Raw genomic sequence first — 18,026 nt, forward strand, 5'->3', positions numbered from 1 at the left:
ATGATTGAATTACAAGTATACCAATAATTCAGTTTTAAACTATATGTATTTTTGTTTAAAGTTTATATACTGGATTAGTGTGTATAAGTTGGTACTTTTCTGTATACATTGAGTTCCTTGGTCTTTTGTATGGTTATTTAATTATTAATTTTTAGTAATATCGCAAATTTATTTCTTTTGAAATGTATTTGTTTGTTAGGATAGTGATTGCACGTTTTAAAAGCAACTGTTTTTTAGAAGGACATTTTAAAAAGAAGTTAGTAGCTTCGTTTAGTGTATTTTCAGGGCATACGTCTGAGCTCCAGACTGTATTTGATACTGTTGATCTGGCACGGTCAATTGAGCGGCCTAGTTTGATGCAGTATAAGGCAGGATTGTTTAGAAATACAGGTGTTTTGGAGCCAAATGATCTCATTTCTTTGTCTCACAATACATTGATAAATGTAAAAAGATTATCAGATAATATTGCATTACGTCAAGTTGAGAATGTTGAAGAAGCTCGAAGAATTATTAAGGATTTAGATAGGTTGAGTGATAGGTTGTGCGGTGTTATTGATCTTTCAGAATTGTTAAGGACAGTTCATCCGGATAAGCGGTTTGTGAGTGCTGCAGAGGAGGCATATCATTATATGTATGATTTTATGAATACTCTGAATACGCATACGGGGCTTTATAAGGTGAGTTTTTAGTAGAAGAAGAGGGTTAATGTGAAGAAGGTATTGAAGCAGATTTTTGAAAAAGATTGGATTGTTAAAGAATTGACGGAAGAAGAAAAAGTTGTTGCAAAAGGATTTTATCACGATTTTGAAAAATCGGGGATAAATTTATCAAGTGAAAAGCGTAAACGGTTTGTTGCTATTTCTAGTAAAATTGCTAGATTGGGGCGTCAGTTTTTTAATCAGTGTAATTTAAAACATGATTATATTGATATTCCATCTTATTTACTGGGTGATATTTCATCAGAAGTTCTTTCTACACTTCAGAGAGGAGAAGGATCAAATCTTAAATTTCCTACATCTGGATGGATATATCAGATGGGTATGACATTGATTTCTGATGAAAATATAAGGAAACGTTTGTATATTGCTGGTCAAGAATCGAAGAAATCAAGAATTTTGAATTTGGAGGACCTTCTTAGAGCAAGAGCTGAGTTAGCTCAGCTAATTGGTATGGAAAGTTATGCTGAATTAACATTGCTTGATAAAATGACGAAAAATCAAATATCTGTATTTGAGTTTTTAAAGTGTCTTGCAAAAAATAATATGCCTATTGCAAAAAAGGAACTAGAGTGTCTTTTGATGTCTAAAAGGAAACATCTTTCTAGTTATAATATATCTGTTCTTAATGCTTGGGATAAGGATTTTTATATAAATTTGGAAAAACATCGATCTAGTTTGTTTGAAAAAGATTCAATTATGTCATATTTGTCAGTTGGTGTTGTGATTCAAGGTCTTTCTGCTTTATTTACAAAGCTTTATGGTGTACGATTTGTGCATTCTGAGGTTTATCCAGGAGAAATATGGCATCCAAGTGTTAGAAAACTTGATGTGTTTTCCGATGAAAATCATATAGGTGTAATTTATTGTGATTTATTTTCAAGAGCTGGAAAACATAATGGTGCTGCACATTATACTGTGCGTTGTTCTCGTAGAATAGATGATGATATTTTAATACAAGGAGAATCAAGTCATGAGTATTATAATAATCCAGTTCTTAAAAGTTCTGGGAAATTATATCAACTTCCGATTATTGTTTTAGTTTGCGATTTTGGACAAGTTTCTGAAAAAGGCCCTGTATTATTGTCTTTTTTCGAGTTAGAGACTCTGTTTCATGAAATGGGACATGCACTTCATTGTATGTATTTTAATTTGTAAATGAGATTTTAATTTCTCTAGCTATGTTAGGGCGTACTGATTTTCACAATGTTTCTGGAACACGTTGTGCAACTGATTTTGTTGAATTACCATCAGTGCTTATGGAGCATTTTGCTTCGGATATTTCTATAACACCTAGTTTTGCTCGGCATGCGGTAAATAATTCATCTTTATCGCCTCAATATTTTAGTGATTATGTCAAAAATCATTCAATGATGCAAGCAGTTGAAACTCATTTTCAGATTATAATGGCGCTTTTAGATCAACAATATCATACATCTGCTCCTTTAGATAAGGGGTTTAATTCTTCAAGGGTGTTGTATTTTTTACAAGATAAATGGGGTTTGTTCCCATCAGTTCCTGGTACATCTTGGCAAACTCAATTTACGCATTTATTTGGATACGGTGCTACCTATTATTCATATCTTTTTGATCGTGTTATTGCTGCAAAAGTTTGGAAAGAGATATTTGCTAAAAATCCTACATCTCGTGCTGCAGGAGAAAAATATTATAAAGAAGTCTTGCGATGGGGCGGGAGTCGAAATCCGTGGCATTGTCTTGCTTCTTTATTAAACGATGAAACGTTGGCAAATGGGGGACCAGAAGCGATGAGAACAGTAGGTTGTTGGGGTATTGGACAAGTGAAATGATTGAATATAAAGTTTATTATTTCATAATTTATGTTTTTAACTGCTTAACTAAAGGTCCGAAATAACAACATATTGCTTTTATTTTTCCTGATGTTTTTAAATAATGTGCTTCTACTTTATGTGGATAATCAATTAATTTTGTTATCTAGAAATATTAAAAAATCAGTTTTATATATGCTGATTTACCGAAGCTAAAGATGATGTACGCGGTAAATACATAACGATTTTATTGCTATTATTTACCATATAATTCGCTGCGCGGAACAGTAAAGAACTTACTTCTATTAGTGTAGTTTATAGGATTAAGAAATATACGCTGGATAAGGTTGCATGGTTTCTATATTGAATACTTCTGTATTTTGATAACTTGGACCGCCTATACTATTTATATCAATTTTGTTAATGATATATATATTACCCCATGGTGGACTTAAGAAAATAACATCACCCTTTTATGATATTATTTAATGGTTGTTTAGTTTAGAAATATGCCTTTATTCTTTTTGATATTTCAAAAAAGTCTGCAAGGATCCATAAAATTTTGTGTTCCACATTATATATTCGTGCATTATGTTTTGCGCATATAAGTTTTACTGGATCATAATCAATTGCAATGACTAAATACGTTTTAGAGATGTGTAAATTGAAAAAGTAGAGATACCTGCTATTTTTTCAATTAATGCAAACTGTATAGCATTTCCTCCAGCACCACAAAAACCGTCGATTAAAACAAAATTGTCTTTATATAATTTTGACAAATGTGTTGCAATCTGACGTCCTAATGGTTCTGGTGTAACGCTATACCATGATTCTTCGTCAAGCCAGATTCCTTTATCAAAATGCTTGAAAAGCCGGTATCTTTGACCCCAGTATCTTTTTATATTAGATATTATCAAAAAACTAACATTTTTAACTTATGTAATTTTGAAGGAAAGTTGGATCGGCTGTGACGAACAATGGTTTTCCCGATTGCAATATATGACTCGCCATATTTGTCGTATTTGATAGATGCACCTATGTTAATTTCTTCTTGTTTTAATTCCTGTAATTTTTGAATTTGTTTTTTCATAAAATTTGAGTTGTCGAAAGGTGTTAAAAATAGTTGATATATAAAAATATGAAATATTATTTTTATTAATATATTTGGGTTATTTTTATCACAATTAATGTAAAAGAGAAATAAGAGTTATGTAAGAAAAAAGATGTATTAAATTTTATCAAAATTCGGAAATTAAAGTTGAAATAATAATTTTTTTGTAAATGATTAGTGGCTAAAATTATAAAATAGACTTATATATATTGATTAGTAATTAGATATATTTAAATAGTAAAATCGAAGTTTTTAAAATATTCTTTAAATTGAGTAACATCTTGACATTCTTCTTCGTTTGTTTGAATACAATTTTTCCAATCTTTTCTTTCTTTTACACCAAGAACTTGAGATATAACATATCGTGGAAATTGAAAATCAAAATATTTTTGAGGGTTTATTTTATGCACAAGAATAGATTCGTTAGGTAGCCAAATGCGAAGATAATTTTCTTCTTCTTTTCTGATATTTCTTTTTTCGAAAGTGTAATGCTTTTCATTTCCATAAGAAATAAAAGCATTTTCTAGTTCACCAGCGAAATCATTTTTTATTGGAATTATTTGCCAGTGTAAATGGATTCCAGATGTTCTACTTATCTCAAAAGTTATAGTGTTACAACCTTTAGATTTGAACATTTCGGTAATAGATATTCGATATCTTTTACTGTTAAAGAATAAATAGATAATTTAGTAGTTTACCTTTCCATTTCTTTTTTGGTTTTACTTCTGTTTATCTCTTCGATAGTATTAATTGTAGGAACATGAGCAATAGGAATAATTAAAACATGTCCTGAAAATGGAAGAGTAGATGGATTTGTTGAAGTTGTCGTTAAAGGTCCCTTAGGGAGTGCAAGATATACTTCTAATCCTATAGAGATGATTAAGTGACGAGCGATTTTTGGATTTGAAAGACAAAAAAAACAAAATTCCACTATAATATATGAGTTTTAGGTTTTTGTAATATGGAAAAAAAAATACAGTTAGGATAATTATGAATAGTTTCTTGAAAATTACGACTTTCTTTTTGTGGACAATTCTAATTAATAAATAAGAGAATACTATGATTAATAGTTTCTACCTGAATCCAGTGACCTTTTTGAGAACATATTTTACAAGTATAGCTTGATGGAATATCATTTTTAGTGGATTTTTTTGTTTTTAATTTTGGACAGTTATCTAAATGGCTCATCTTATTGCAAATGCCTTTGAAGTTAATACGTATTGTGAAGAAAGTTTATACATACTATAGACATGATTTTTTGAAATTTGAGAGTTTGTTTCTTTATTTTTTTCTTCACTTTAAATTATTAGAAATGTAAAATTAAAAACATGAATACTTTATATATTTATATGATTCGACAGATATTTTAATATTATGTTCTTGTTTTTTATTATTAGAAGATACATTTTTGTCCCTGAAAAAGTTATGTTTTGATTCTTCAAAATTATGTTTGGTTTCTTTGGAATTAATGCTTATTTCTTGCATAAAAGGATTCTCTGTTACATTTGATATATTTGAAGTGTTTAGCATATTGTACGGATTTGATTTTGTAATATTAAACGCCTATTTTCTATTAAATATATCTAGAAACTTAAAGAAAAAATCCTACATAAGACGACTAAAATCATGTTAATTATATAAACAATTAACAACATATAATATACTCTTTCTTTATTTGGGTTATTAAATGAAGCTAATGATATAAATCTTGTAATACTTGCTTCTTGTTTATCTTCAGTAAAAATATTTTCGTAAGGCTCTCTTTCATAAAATATTGAACCTTTTGACGAAAAGTGATATTTGGGCTGAATATATGATGTTATTTTGGCTATAGGTTGAATCCCAGGAACAAATTTTGATGATTTTTTGGATGAAAATTTATAGATGTCTTTAGGCCATTCATATGTAATAAGAATGTCAGTGTTTTTTCCTTCCTTCATAATGTAATTTACTTCATTTTCATAAATGTATTGCTCTGTTTCCATGTTCTGTTTGTATAAGTAATAGATAAAAGATTTATAAAAGAATTAATACTTGCTGTGGTATTTCATTGAAAAATGTATTTTCTTTATACTTTTTGTTTTTAGTTTAATTTGAAATACTTTCAGTACATACCATCCCTCCTAAATATGATATTTTAATTCCCTTTGATGTTGTTATGGTTCCTGACTTTCCTGAATATATTAGTAGAATTTAAATGTTTGTTTTTTATATTCCTATATAAAATAAATTTTTGCATATTTCTCCATTATTTTTAAATGCTTTTTCTTCAATTTCTTTATGAAGGCGTTGTTTTCCAATTGAAAAATATGTGATTATTGGTACTAATTTTCTGTAAATAAAATGAGAAAATAATATAGAATGATTACTATGTATCTTTCCTTCAACTAGATCTATAACCTCTGAGTCGTTTGTATTGAATTCCGGAAGAAAGTCGCCTATACAAAGCAAAAAATCAAAGTTATGTTTTTTGTTTAAAATACATGTTTTTTCAAAAATTTTTTTAAAGTTCCCATCTGAGGATCCAAAAACTAGCCTTTATGTTGTATAAGATAAAGTATATATATTTAACTATTTAGTTCTTACACTTTACTTGTATTTTGAGTCATTTAGATGTTTTTATCGAGAAGATTGAATCTTTAACGTTAAGATCAAGATGGGTAGGAAGTCAAAGAATATTAAAGTTGTTCATAAGAATCACCAATGTGAAAAAGATTCGGAAATTATATCGTCAGATTTACGTTCAAACATAAATGAAAAGGATGAAGAGGAAAAAATATTAGAAGCAAAAGTTTTTGGTGATATAAATCCATTTAATGATGAATTAAAGAATGCTTTGACAGAAACTTATGATTTTCATGATTCTATATGTCTCAATAGTGAAGCTGTTGATTTTTCTTTACTTCAAGATCATGAGGTTTGTTTTTAAGTAATTGTTTTTGAAAAAGTATTAATTGTGGTATAGCTTTTTTATGTTGATACTTCTGTTGACCAGAAGAAATGTGATTATTCTTTAAGCAAATCATTTGCGTTAAATGTTGTTGACAAAGGATTTGCATGGGAAGATAGTGATGATGAGAGATTGGTTATTTCTTTGACATCTATGGGAAGATTACGGAAATTACGAAGATCTGAGACAGATGATACGATTAATGGTAAAGAGTATTGTATGCGTTTGAGAGAGCAGTTGTTTATATTATGATTTGTAAATATTATTCTTATTTTTTTAGGTTTGAAAGGGTAAATCCTGTTCCCGATTGGGCAGTTTCAAAGTTTTTGAATGATCAAGATTTAAAACAAGATGAAGATAGTAATTATGGAATTTCTGAAGACTCTGGATTCGTTGATGATGTTTCCATATTTGATAAATCTTTAAAGTCATTGTTGATGTCTTCAGAAGGTTATGTTAGAAAAACAACGTCGTCAACATTGCCTCCTACAACTATCAATATAAAAAGATTAAGAGATGCAAATTTTTGTTCACCTTCAGAAGTATTGGTTCTGTGTTTTTTGGTAAATTTACTGATTAAATTAAGTCTGCAATTTTATCATTATCTTTTCATTCATTTTATCCTTTATTATTATCAGGTGGCTATGATCGTATTTTAAGGATATTTCATATTGATGGAGATGTTAATCCTCTTGTTTCATCTCTTTATCTTCGTTCATCTTCTATAGAAACTGCAGTTTTTCATCCAAATGATAATAAAATAATGGTAGGCGGTCGAAGAAAGTATTTTTATATTTGGGATCTTGAAAGTGGAGATATTAGAAAGGTTAGTAGAACCTATGGGCATGATGATACTTTTGTTACTATGGAAAAATTTTCTCTTAGTCCTTGCGGAAGGTTTATTGGCATTATTGGAAATAAAGGGTGGTTTAATGTCTTGTCTTCTAGAACTGGACAATGGATTACTGGGTTTAAGATAGAAGGCGATATTAGTAGTATTTCTTGGTTTAAATCTGGTAAAGAAATATGTATTGCTAATAGGAATGGTGAAATATGGGAGTGGGATATTATGTCACAGAAAGTTTTGTCAAGATGGAATGATAATAATAATGTTTGTACTACTAAAATATCTTTGGGTGGTTTTGATGATAGGTGGTTTGCAGTTGGGTTAGTATTATTCTAATATATCTAATAAAATTGATTGAATATAGAAGTAATACAGGTGTTGTTAATGTTTATGATAGAAGGGGTCTTTTTGGTGAATCAAGTAAACCATATCTTTATAAAACATTAGATCATTTAACAACATCTATAAATACGTTAGAGTTTTCACCTGATGGACAAATACTTGCTATGGCAAGTAGAGAGAAATCTGATTTTCTAAGATTAATACACTTTCCGACTGGATCTGCTTATAGGAACTGGCCAACTGCTTCTACACCTCTTGGACGTATTAGTGCAGTTAAGTTTTCGCCTCCGGGAAGCGAAATAACGATTGGTAATGAAACTGGGAAGATAGGGTTATGGCGTTTTGCATACTACTATTCATAGATTTTGTAGTTTTCGTGGTTTTTAGGAAATACTTTAAGGCCTTTTTGTTCTATAAATGATTTCAATAGTTTATTGTTAAAATGTATATTATTATGTTATATTTTAGAATATTTATTTTAAGTTTATAGAAAAAATATGTAATATTTTTCTGTATCACGGTGAAAAAAAGCAGTAAATTCTACGGATTAAATAAAAATAAAATTGTTACTTTTTTTTCTTTTAATAGTTATAGCAGTAATTATAGCTAAAATAATAATTAAGAGATAATATTTTTATTATAGATGATAAACCTGCTCCGACACCACTCCCATCTTGTGCACGAACTAATTTAATTTTGTCTCCTTTATTTAATATTAAAATGCTTTTCAATAAATAGGGTAGTTTATGTACCATCTGGTCCAAATATACATTTTAATGCATCACGGACATGTTCCTTAAATCCAGGATATTTGTTTATTATGCTACCATCTGTACCTACAGAACATTTCTAAAAAAAATTAAAAAAAAAAAAAAAAAATACAATTACCTTAATGTTTTTCTTCTTACAAATTGCTGCAATTCCACATGCAGAGAGATATGCAGATCGTTTTGATATTAATTTTGCAATTTCTTTTATGACTTTCCTTTCTGATATTGTACATTCTATATGAAACTGTGTTTTGAAAAGTCTAAAAGGATTATATAAAACGATAATAATCATAGATAGATATTTATACTCGTGTATTTCTATAAGATCTTCATGAGGATCACTGTTTTTTTTAAGAAAAAGTCTGCTAGAATTCTAACTTACAGTTCGATAAGACTTAAATATGGTGTTTGAAAAGAGTATGGTTTTTCGATGGTTTTAATACATTGCTTTTTAAAAAACAATTTTTTTTCATATAAATCCAATAAAATTAGCCTCATGATTTCTCCTAGATAAAATCCAGATATCATTTTTTCAAACGTTTGTTGTCCTGGATGTTTAGATTCTAGATCAAGTTGAATATCATACTTTGTACACGGAAGAACTTGTTTTTCTTTATCAAATGCACCTATGTTATTTAGAAAGAACATAAATTATTTAGATAAATTACCCCATTCACAGTTTATAACAATAGGAAGATCGGGTGGCAAATTCATGTGGTGAATTTTTGGAATGTATTTTACCTGTTCCATGTATGATGCTATAAAATATATTAATAATTATGCTTTTTTTTCAATCTTCTATACCGTTAGATCCTTGAAATTATTATGTATGAAAATATTTAATATTATTATAACTTACCTGTGCCATAAATTACACTAAGCTTTGTTTCACTATCAACATAATTCGATGCTATCAACGTACCAGCAGTATCGTTGATTAAGACTGCAACATCTACCAGGATATTCTATAAAAGTATTAAAATTATTAAATATATAAAACATATATACTTCTTTTTTAATTGCTTTAACAAAAAGTTCAACGACATCATGCCCTTCAACATTTTTTACATTAAACTCTTTTGTCCAATTTTTAAGAATTCCGTGATTAATTCTATCTTGTCTAGAATTATTGAGATTTTTGATGTTATGTTTTTTTATATATACTTGCATGGATATGAAAAAGTAAATCCGAGTTGTATATTTTCTTCAATTTTGTGTTCTTTTAAAAATTCTTTAAGTTTTTGTACTATAAAACTAAAAAACTGATCTGAATCACTTTGTTTTAACTCTTTAGACTAGATTTTTTGTTATTTTTTTAAAAAAAATTATAACATACAATACTATAATTTGATTGTACTAAATCAAACTTTCTATCTCCAAGTAAAGTAACTTTACATAGCCTAAAGTTAGTGCCTCCTAAAAATAATTAAATGAATATTAATTTTTTTTGCAAGATCACCTATATCAAGAGTTAAATAGGTGCCATGTTCATTTCCTTCAGGATATCCTACAATCCAAGTAGGAAGCATAGGCTTGATTATATTAAAAAAACTTTATAGAATATTTGGGATATATACAATGCTTGATCCTTCTTTTGATAAACCTATAATATTGTTGGTTTTATTATACCTTTAATTTAAATTACCTTTATTCATTTCTTCAATGAAATAATCTATAATATGATCTAGTTTTTTCTTATCTAATGAAAACATTTGTAGTTCATTAAGTTTTTCTAGTATTTCTTCAGGTATACTAAATAATGTTAATCTTTTATCAGAAGTTATGAAAAGACTGATTTACTTTTCTATAGGGTTCATCGTTTTTAGATAAAAAAGAAAAGCTTTTTTAAATAGATATATATCTTGAAAATCCTTAATTTTTGAATTTTTAAGGGTTTTATAAAATCATAGCAAATGAGGCAAAAAGCGGTTTATGTTATTGGTCAGCTGACTTACGATTTTAAAGTTTATAAAATATATAATATAATTAAGATAAAAAATATGAATTATTATTGTTATTAATAGAACAAATATTACAGTGGCTTTCTATAGAAAAATGGGTTTATGGTGCTGTAAAATTTTATAATGTTATTCAATATTATATTCTCGTTTAAGTTTATCAAGATTAGCTTGTCTTAATGCAATATCGTCTGCTGTATCTGTTTTTCCTGACATTTTTTCAGGTTGATGATAAAGTACTGTAAGATATCTATCTGAAAAATTGAATCCATTGAGCTTTTCGCATGCCGTTTTTGCGTCGTTATAGTCGATATAGACTACGTATGCTGTTCCACGAGTAGTATTGTCATTTCCCCTACATTTTTTAGAATTCATATTAATATATAGATTTTTTTTCTGAATATATTTATGAATTGTAATATTAAAATAAAATCACATAATTGTAAAGAAAAAGGATATACTTACAATCGAATTTGTCTGTTTTTGAATTTAGTGCTTTTAATTAGTGAAAAATAAGTTTGTACCTTATTGGACCGAACTTTCCAAAAAGATCAAAAAGCTCTTCAGTAGATACTTTAAAGCTCAAATTTTTTACGTAAAGTACTGGAAGTTGAGGTGCTTTTGATTGTCGTGGAAGATGTGCCATTTTTATGCTTTTACTGTATTATTTAATGAACCCTTAATGTTTATTTTTGCTTAAATAAAGAATATAAATTGCATTTTTACTATGAAATATTTAAAAACATTTCTTTTCGAAGTTTTTTAAGCAAATGTCGATGAGAATAATTTTAGAATTTCAATAAAATTATTTTGAAAACTAAGATTTAAATAGAGAAATAAAAAAGGTATTCATGGTGTATAATAAAATGTTATTTCATGTTTTATAGAATTTCAGTTCTAGAAATTGATTTTGAGTTTTTTTAATAATGATGAAATAAGGAATAATAAACTAATAACTATAGAAATAGTTAAAGGTTTCCTAAGGTTTTCTAGTGTTGAGTAGTTATATATTATCTAAAATACTTTAGTAAAAAAAGGAAAAATGGTGTTAAAATACAAAAATATCTTCTGATGACATTTTATCAACTAGGTTTTCAGTAAATAATTTTACTGATGTTCTTCCTATTATATCCATGTATGTTTTATGGACCGATATTTCTTTTTTAGAAATAGGAATACGCGAAATAACATTTAAAATTCTAAAATATTTAAAAAAATCCTTTTTTTAATAAATTTAATTACTTAGATCCTTCTGGTAGAATAATATTTACTGATATACTTTTATAGTGAACATTTATAGGCCCTTCTATGAAAGGTATTTTTAAAATATATATTCCATTATTCTGCTTTTTCAGGAATTTATTTAAATCTAGGTTCCATCCAACTGTACATGAATAATTCCATCCACCGAATACAGGATATCTAGGTTTGATTATAAGATGTGTATTTTTTGGGTTTGGCACAAATTCACTAGTAGAAACAATTCCGATTTCATCAATATGATAAGTATCTCTAGTTCCTGCTTTGAGGTTGATTTTTAATGAAGATATTACTGCTTGAAATGTTTTATAATATAATTGTTGACTCCATTTTATACGTGAAAAATTTTCTTTAAGTCTACTTATTTTAGACAATTTAAGTGTTTTTCATTCTTAATACCTTGTACCAGCATTAGTTATTGAGTATGTATTTTTTACTGCAATATTATTGCCCCAATGAGATATTTCCATTTCGCGTTCTAATTTTTTTATAATAATAATAGGCTCATTGTATTTGTAATGCACAAAAATAGTTTCTTTGTTAAGTGGTTCTATAGTATTATGAAAATTATAAATAAGATGTGATTTTAACAAAATTGGATTTGGTGAATTATTTTCATTATATCGAGAATATGATAAAACATCTTTGCTATCAATTCTAGTGTAAAGTTAGTTATTGCGGTTAAGATGTATTTGAATTTTTACTTAATATGTATTTTTTGTTTTTCTGTAGGATATACTGATAATGAATATTTTAATCCTTCCCAGATAAGATGTTGATTTTCATGCTGAGAAAATACTGGCGGAAGCGGCTTTAGTGTTTCTGTTATAACCACATTTATTTCTATAGTTATTAATTCTTTAGGGAGAATTGATTTAGATAATTTTATGATATATAATTTAATATCACTAGTTACGTTAGAATATTCAATGTTGGTACTATTATTTACTTAAAGGGACTTTTTTTTGCAGGAACTACATCTAGTAACAAAGTTTGTTCACTTTTTTCTTTTACCTTAATGCTACTTATTTTATTTGTTATATTGTCATTAATAATCCAGAAATATTCGTTCAAAGGAGTACTTCCTATATTTTGAATAACGATTGTAGTTGTTTCTTCAACATAAGATTTAGAAAGATCAATTACACGGTCTCTATTTGCATGAGTAGTTAAATTGAAATCTTATATTTTTTACATATTTAGATTTTTCCATAAATTATCATTATCTGTTCTTTTTGTTTTTTGTGTAATTGTATTTTTTAAAGATGTGATTAGAAATATAAGAATCAATGATATTTTCATTTTTTAATGCTAATTTGTTTATGTTTATGGATGATTATTTTTGAAAAAAATCTTTAAAATAGTAAAATTACAAAAATCGAACGTTGAAATTGAAAGTGAAAAAATTTTATTAAATATGAAATATTTATGACTTTATTTTTAGAAATTTTTACAGTTTTTTAGTGCATTTTATGGTTATTATTAATGATATTATTAATGAAATTTTATATCATTATATGACAACATGGAATAGAGATTGTATTATTTGAAAAAAATATATATTATTTATTTTATAATTGGTTTCAGATAGAAAATTATGATGAAATTTTTATAATTCAGAGTTATTTAAAATATTGATGTTTTAAAAAGGATTGAAAAAGATACATTTAGATATTTGGTTAGGAATGGAAATGATTTACAAATTATTCCGAAATTGATTGACATTTTTAATGTTATTTTTTTAATTATTTTAGATTTTAATTGATGTTTAATATTTACTCTTATTTATTAACAGAGTGATATTTGTAATGGTTATTAGTATTTAGAAAATAAAAATTAGTTGTTAATAAAATAGGTAATGTTTTTTATCATTTTTAAATGGTAATTTATGTATTATAATAATATAGTATTTCTTAAATATTTTAGTTATTAGTGTTAGTAATTTAAATGATTAAAATTGATTTAATTTTTGAATAATTTTTTTTTGATATTAATATAAATATTATGAATATTTAAGAATCATAAATAAAAAATATATGTTAATTCTTGAACTGTTATTTAGATTTTTGTTAATTATAGTAAATTTTTATATTTATTAATATTTAATAAATATTTAATTTATATTTTTATTAAGAGTTGTAAAATTAAATTAATTCATTAATTTATAATATTTTGATGATGTTTTAATTTTATTATTGGGTTTAGTTATTGACTTTAGTTCAAACTTTTTATTATATTTGTTTTTGTATTATTTTTATTTAGTATTTTATTAGAAGATATTTGTTTCATTAATTATTAATATTGTTTTGGATTTATGGCTTTGATTTTTTAAAAAAAATATTTTAAAAGTATATATGTTTTTTTTAAATTTTTATATTTTGTAAAAGTATAATCAGAATAATTAAAAAATATTTATAATTTTGATTGTTTTTAAATTTTTTTATTTTTAGAGAGTTAAATGATAGTTTTAGTTTTCATTTGTTTATTACCTAGAGTGTTTATTTTTACTTGGATTTTGTATTATTTATAAAGGATATTATAAATTTACTTGTTTTATTGTTTTTTTTGTGATTATTTAAGTTAGGAATATATTTGATAATGTTATTGATTTGTTTGTATTTTGAAAATAAATAATATTCTATTACTTAATAAATCTAAATTAGATGAATTATTTAATAAAACTTTTTAAAGTTTTTAGAACATAGGAATTGTAGGAAATATATATAGTCTGAAATTAAGCTTTATGTTTATGAATATATCATTTTTAAATTTTAAATAGCTTCTCTAATATGTCTTTATATATTTATAGTTTTTAAAAAATATATAAAAATGTAAAGTTATTTTTCAAGGGATATTTTAATAAGTTAAATATTTCCTTTCTAAATATTATTTAATTTTGGAAAATTTAATGAATTAGTTTTTTAAGTTATATTAATCATATTGATTATTTAGATGATATTAATATCTATATTATTCCAAAAAAAAGGTATTAATCTTATAATTTAGAGTATTTTTTTAAAACTAATTTGTTTAAAAATATTGTAAATATAGATTATTTTTAACGATTTTTTTAAAATTTTTTTTAATAATTTTTAAAAATATTTAAAACTAATTTCATATGTTTAATTATATTATGTATCTTCGTTGAAGATTTCGTAATTAAAAAATATGTTAAAAAAATATTAAAACCTAGTTTTTAGTATTAATTTAGAATACTAATTTTTTTAACCTTTATAAGTTTAAAATAGTGTGTTTTATAAAAATATTGTTTTTATGTATTTTTTAACAGTTTTTAAATACGATACTTTTTTATTCTAGTAATTTATTAAATAATGCATTTTATTATGCCTAGAAAGAGTAAATAAAAGAAAAATTAAAAATATTATAGAATACTATGTAATTGTATGTTGTACGATTTTCATCCTATAAATAAAATTAGTAAATATTGAGCTATTTAAATTCTCAAATACATGTCTTTGCATATATTCTCTTTCTATTAAAGATTCTATTCTTTTTTTAATTATTGAGGGATTAGGAACAAAATGTTGAGATAATTTTTTTGTAATTTCTTCAACTAAAATAGCATGATCTAAGGTTTTATGATTTCTTTTTTTATTAGAATAAAAAGAAGAAAAAGGATGATTACTTCATAATACGGATAATAGCTGCTTCTATTTGGTATTTCCTAGATTCCTCAATATTTTCTGTTATATTTTTGTGTTCTTTATTTTGAATTTTATCATTTTTTATAGTCAAAATTTTCATTTTTTTTTTAGAAAATGATATATTCTTATTAAATAAAAACCTATCTGATACTTCAATGTTTTCTGAATTTGGAAATTTTAATAAAATTTTATATTTCTCAGAAATGAGAGATTTTAAATTTTTTGTTAATTCATGTTTCGGTATTAACGTTGCCATTTGAATATCCTATAAGAAATAAATATGTTTAATACATACAAAATGTATACATTATAACTTAAAAAACCATTTTCTGAAATATTATTAAATAAAAGTAAGATTATCATTGAATATGTAGATACATTTATTTCGTAAATATTTGATTTAAGTAATATTTTTAAGTCCGAATTTCCCTAAAAAGTATTAATATAAAAATATTAAGTTTAGAAATTAATAGTACCATATTTCCTTGCCATAATAATTGCCTTCCATTATGTTTTGAAAGATAAAATGACTCAAATGTTTTTTTTACTTCTTCAATCTGTTGTGGATAAATGCAAGTTGAATTATTGCTTTCAGTTGTTATAGGCCAAAATATTGATGTCAAAATAGCAACATTTAATTTGAAAGAAGTTTTCTAGAGCATTAAATTTAAATAAATAATTAAGAAAAAATACTTTAGAGTCTAATTTTAACATATTTTTATAATCTAATGTCATGTTTTTTGAAAGTTGAATATCTATAATAAATATAATTAAATTCATTTTTTAGAATTTTAAAAAATACCTCTAAACATTCCTTCTAATTTTGTTGTAAATCTATATCCTGCTTCATATTTTAATTTAGTAATCATATATCTTTCTGTATCATTTGATATTGAATATGATCTTAAGAGACTTAGAAATATGTAAGAGATTAAATTTATTATATAAATGATTATTTGATGTATATATTACCGTTTTGCAAGATAACTTTTATAATATTCTTCAAAAATATCTTTGTCTTTAATATATTTGAACAAAATAATTGCTTTATCTAAAATAATATTTGCATCGTTTCCCTATATTCATTGTTTTAGCTAAATTTTAGTATGTTTTATTAATATTACTTTTTTATGTGTTTTTTTTAAATTTTCATTAATAAATATAGATATAAATTCTATAGATTTGGGGTTTTTATTTATATTCCTAGAAAATGCCTAATAATTTAAAATTTATCTAAATAAATAGGTATTATTATTACATCGTTGATAGTGTTTTGAATATTTTTGTCATTTTGAAATGCAAATTTTAAAATTTTATTATATTTGTCTTTAAGTTGAAGAATATTGTTGACCCATGTAAGTGCATATGTAATTGTTGGAATTTTTTTATTTATTTGATTTTTTTCTTTTTGTAATAAAAGCATATTATTAATTTTAGAATTTATAGTTTCACCAAGTTCAATAATTTTAGTCAAAATACTTTTTCTTAGTTCGACTAAATTTAAATCTACACTGATAAATAATCTATATAAACGATTTAGATCTTCAAATTTTTCATTATCTAACATAAAAAATAATCCTGAGGATTCTATCTTTTTTTTAATCAGTAAATATATTAAGTGATATTCTACGTTACTTTTATTATTGCATTCATGTTATTTAAAATCATTTCTTCTTCTACAATACGTTTTATTTTTGGGCCAGTTTGAAATGGAAAATAATTTTTAGTTCTATTGTATTCTTCTTCTAAGCGTTTTTCACACTGAATAAGATATTGACTAACATTTGATAATTCTAAAAGTTTTTTACTTTCTTTAATATAAAATTTTCGAGTTTCTAAAAGAATATATACTTCAACATCTGATTCAAAAACTGTTTTATTTTCATTTGTTTTATCAGGAAGACTATTAAATATATTCAGACATGATTTAATTGACGATTTGTTTATTTTATTTCCTTGACGTTCAAAACGTATTTGGTTTAATATGATCATAATAGCATATTTTCCGAAAGGGATTTTTTCGTATTTTATAATATAATCACGGAAAAGAATAATACATGTGTCATAAATTTTTAGTTTATTAGCTTGCTTTGTACATACTTTATCCTATTAAATGTAATAATAAAATTTTACATATATATTAAGTGTTTATTTACCATATATTTCATTATATGTGATATCATGTTTGTGCATAGAATATATTCGTCCCAAATATTTTTTAAAGTCTGAAGGTAATATGTTCCTATTTCTATAGCTTCGATACTTGTTATATTTATTTGATTTAGTGTTTCGACTTTTTTATATGCTAGTTGCATGTCAAAATTTGAAATATTTTCTAAATGTTCTTGTATCACTGATTTTATTCCATTATATAGTTTATCTTCTTGTTTATGCAAAACGGAGTTATATACATTACGATATAGTTCTTCAAATGATAACATAGATGTATTATTTTTGTATATTTCTTTAATTGCTTGCGAAAGAAAATTCCATGATATATTCCATTCATATTCTAATGCTTGTTTTTCAAGCTAGAATTAAATTAGTTTTTTGTATTTTAATATTTATAATTTTTACTTTTTTAGGTGCTTTAATTTTTAGTTTTTGATTATTCATAATT

General features: G+C 25.0%; 8 protein-coding genes across 8 annotated transcripts; 2 read left to right on the forward strand and 6 right to left on the reverse strand.

Annotated features, from left to right (window-relative positions):
• Nucleotides 1-182: 182 nt before the first annotated feature.
• Nucleotides 183-2,524, forward strand: T551_01700 (uncharacterized protein; the record flags this gene model as incomplete). Its single annotated transcript, XM_018373963.1, has 3 exons — nt 183-677; nt 717-1,854; nt 1,896-2,524. 3 exons carry the CDS (start codon nt 183-185, stop codon nt 2,522-2,524), a joined length of 2,262 nt encoding a protein of 753 aa, XP_018229708.1.
• Nucleotides 2,525-2,552: 28 nt separating this feature from the next.
• T551_01701 (RNA methyltransferase) lies at nt 2,553-3,593 on the reverse strand (the record flags this gene model as incomplete). Its single annotated transcript, XM_018373964.1, has 7 exons — nt 2,553-2,669; nt 2,711-2,798; nt 2,840-2,900; nt 2,943-2,973; nt 3,077-3,141; nt 3,186-3,397; nt 3,439-3,593. 7 exons carry the CDS (start codon nt 3,591-3,593, stop codon nt 2,553-2,555), a joined length of 729 nt encoding a protein of 242 aa, XP_018229709.1.
• A 251-nt stretch (nt 3,594-3,844) lies between these two features.
• Nucleotides 3,845-6,223, reverse strand: T551_01702 (uncharacterized protein; the record flags this gene model as incomplete). The annotated part of the gene is made up of 13 exons (XM_018373965.1): nt 3,845-4,271; nt 4,313-4,544; nt 4,592-4,649; nt 4,692-4,816; nt 4,858-4,910; nt 4,951-5,177; nt 5,224-5,232; nt 5,279-5,602; nt 5,649-5,687; nt 5,730-5,788; nt 5,984-6,052; nt 6,098-6,150; nt 6,201-6,223. The coding sequence occupies 13 exons, from the start codon at nt 6,221-6,223 to the stop codon at nt 3,845-3,847; spliced, it is 1,698 nt and encodes a 565-aa protein (XP_018229710.1).
• A 47-nt stretch (nt 6,224-6,270) lies between these two features.
• Nucleotides 6,271-8,115, forward strand: T551_01703 (uncharacterized protein; the record flags this gene model as incomplete). Its single annotated transcript, XM_018373966.1, has 5 exons — nt 6,271-6,531; nt 6,580-6,803; nt 6,845-7,106; nt 7,151-7,731; nt 7,776-8,115. The coding sequence occupies 5 exons, from the start codon at nt 6,271-6,273 to the stop codon at nt 8,113-8,115; spliced, it is 1,668 nt and encodes a 555-aa protein (XP_018229711.1).
• Nucleotides 8,116-8,239: 124 nt separating this feature from the next.
• On the reverse strand, nt 8,240-10,399 carry T551_01704 (uncharacterized protein). Its single transcript, XM_018373967.1, has 15 exons — nt 10,324-10,399; nt 10,169-10,275; nt 10,101-10,126; nt 9,983-10,055; nt 9,860-9,939; nt 9,688-9,818; nt 9,532-9,643; nt 9,383-9,488; nt 9,328-9,336; nt 9,192-9,281; nt 8,906-9,149; nt 8,642-8,864; nt 8,506-8,602; nt 8,406-8,456; nt 8,240-8,359 (listed from the first exon to the last, which is right to left on the reverse strand). Exons 1-15 carry the CDS (start codon nt 10,338-10,340, stop codon nt 8,301-8,303), a joined length of 1,425 nt encoding a protein of 474 aa, XP_018229712.1. The 5' UTR covers nt 10,341-10,399; the 3' UTR covers nt 8,240-8,300.
• A 211-nt stretch (nt 10,400-10,610) lies between these two features.
• T551_01705 (uncharacterized protein) lies at nt 10,611-11,127 on the reverse strand (the record flags this gene model as incomplete). Its single annotated transcript, XM_018373968.1, has 3 exons — nt 10,611-10,836; nt 10,947-10,958; nt 11,006-11,127. 3 exons carry the CDS (start codon nt 11,125-11,127, stop codon nt 10,611-10,613), a joined length of 360 nt encoding a protein of 119 aa, XP_018229713.1.
• Nucleotides 11,128-11,378: 251 nt separating this feature from the next.
• T551_01706 (dolichyl-diphosphooligosaccharide--protein glycotransferase subunit OST1) lies at nt 11,379-13,043 on the reverse strand (the record flags this gene model as incomplete). The annotated part of the gene is made up of 7 exons (XM_018373969.1): nt 11,379-11,495; nt 11,539-11,680; nt 11,724-12,098; nt 12,141-12,398; nt 12,446-12,649; nt 12,691-12,894; nt 12,937-13,043. The coding sequence occupies 7 exons, from the start codon at nt 13,041-13,043 to the stop codon at nt 11,379-11,381; spliced, it is 1,407 nt and encodes a 468-aa protein (XP_018229714.1).
• Nucleotides 13,044-15,083: 2,040 nt separating this feature from the next.
• On the reverse strand, nt 15,084-18,022 carry T551_01707 (uncharacterized protein; the record flags this gene model as incomplete). The annotated part of the gene is made up of 14 exons (XM_018373970.1): nt 15,084-15,089; nt 15,135-15,164; nt 15,212-15,347; nt 15,388-15,671; nt 15,713-15,835; nt 15,883-16,059; nt 16,100-16,161; nt 16,209-16,318; nt 16,379-16,482; nt 16,531-16,620; nt 16,665-16,997; nt 17,042-17,512; nt 17,563-17,937; nt 17,984-18,022. The coding sequence occupies 14 exons, from the start codon at nt 18,020-18,022 to the stop codon at nt 15,084-15,086; spliced, it is 2,340 nt and encodes a 779-aa protein (XP_018229715.1).
• Nucleotides 18,023-18,026: the final 4 nt, after the last annotated feature.

Source organism: Pneumocystis jirovecii (assembly GCF_001477535.1).
Source record: "Pneumocystis jirovecii RU7 chromosome Unknown supercont1.7, whole genome shotgun sequence".
In the NCBI taxonomy this organism is placed as follows: domain Eukaryota; kingdom Fungi; phylum Ascomycota; class Pneumocystomycetes; order Pneumocystales; family Pneumocystaceae; genus Pneumocystis; species Pneumocystis jirovecii.

Coding starts and splice junctions, on each gene's coding strand:
- T551_01704 (XM_018373967.1), bottom strand. Junction 10,127..10,168: donor CATTGAAGAAATGAATAAAG/GTAATTTAAATT, acceptor ACAATATTATAG/GTTTATCAAAAGAAGGATCA. Junction 8,865..8,905: donor TATTTAAGTCTTATCGAACT/GTAAGTTAGAAT, acceptor TAAAAAAAACAG/TGATCCTCATGAAGATCTTA.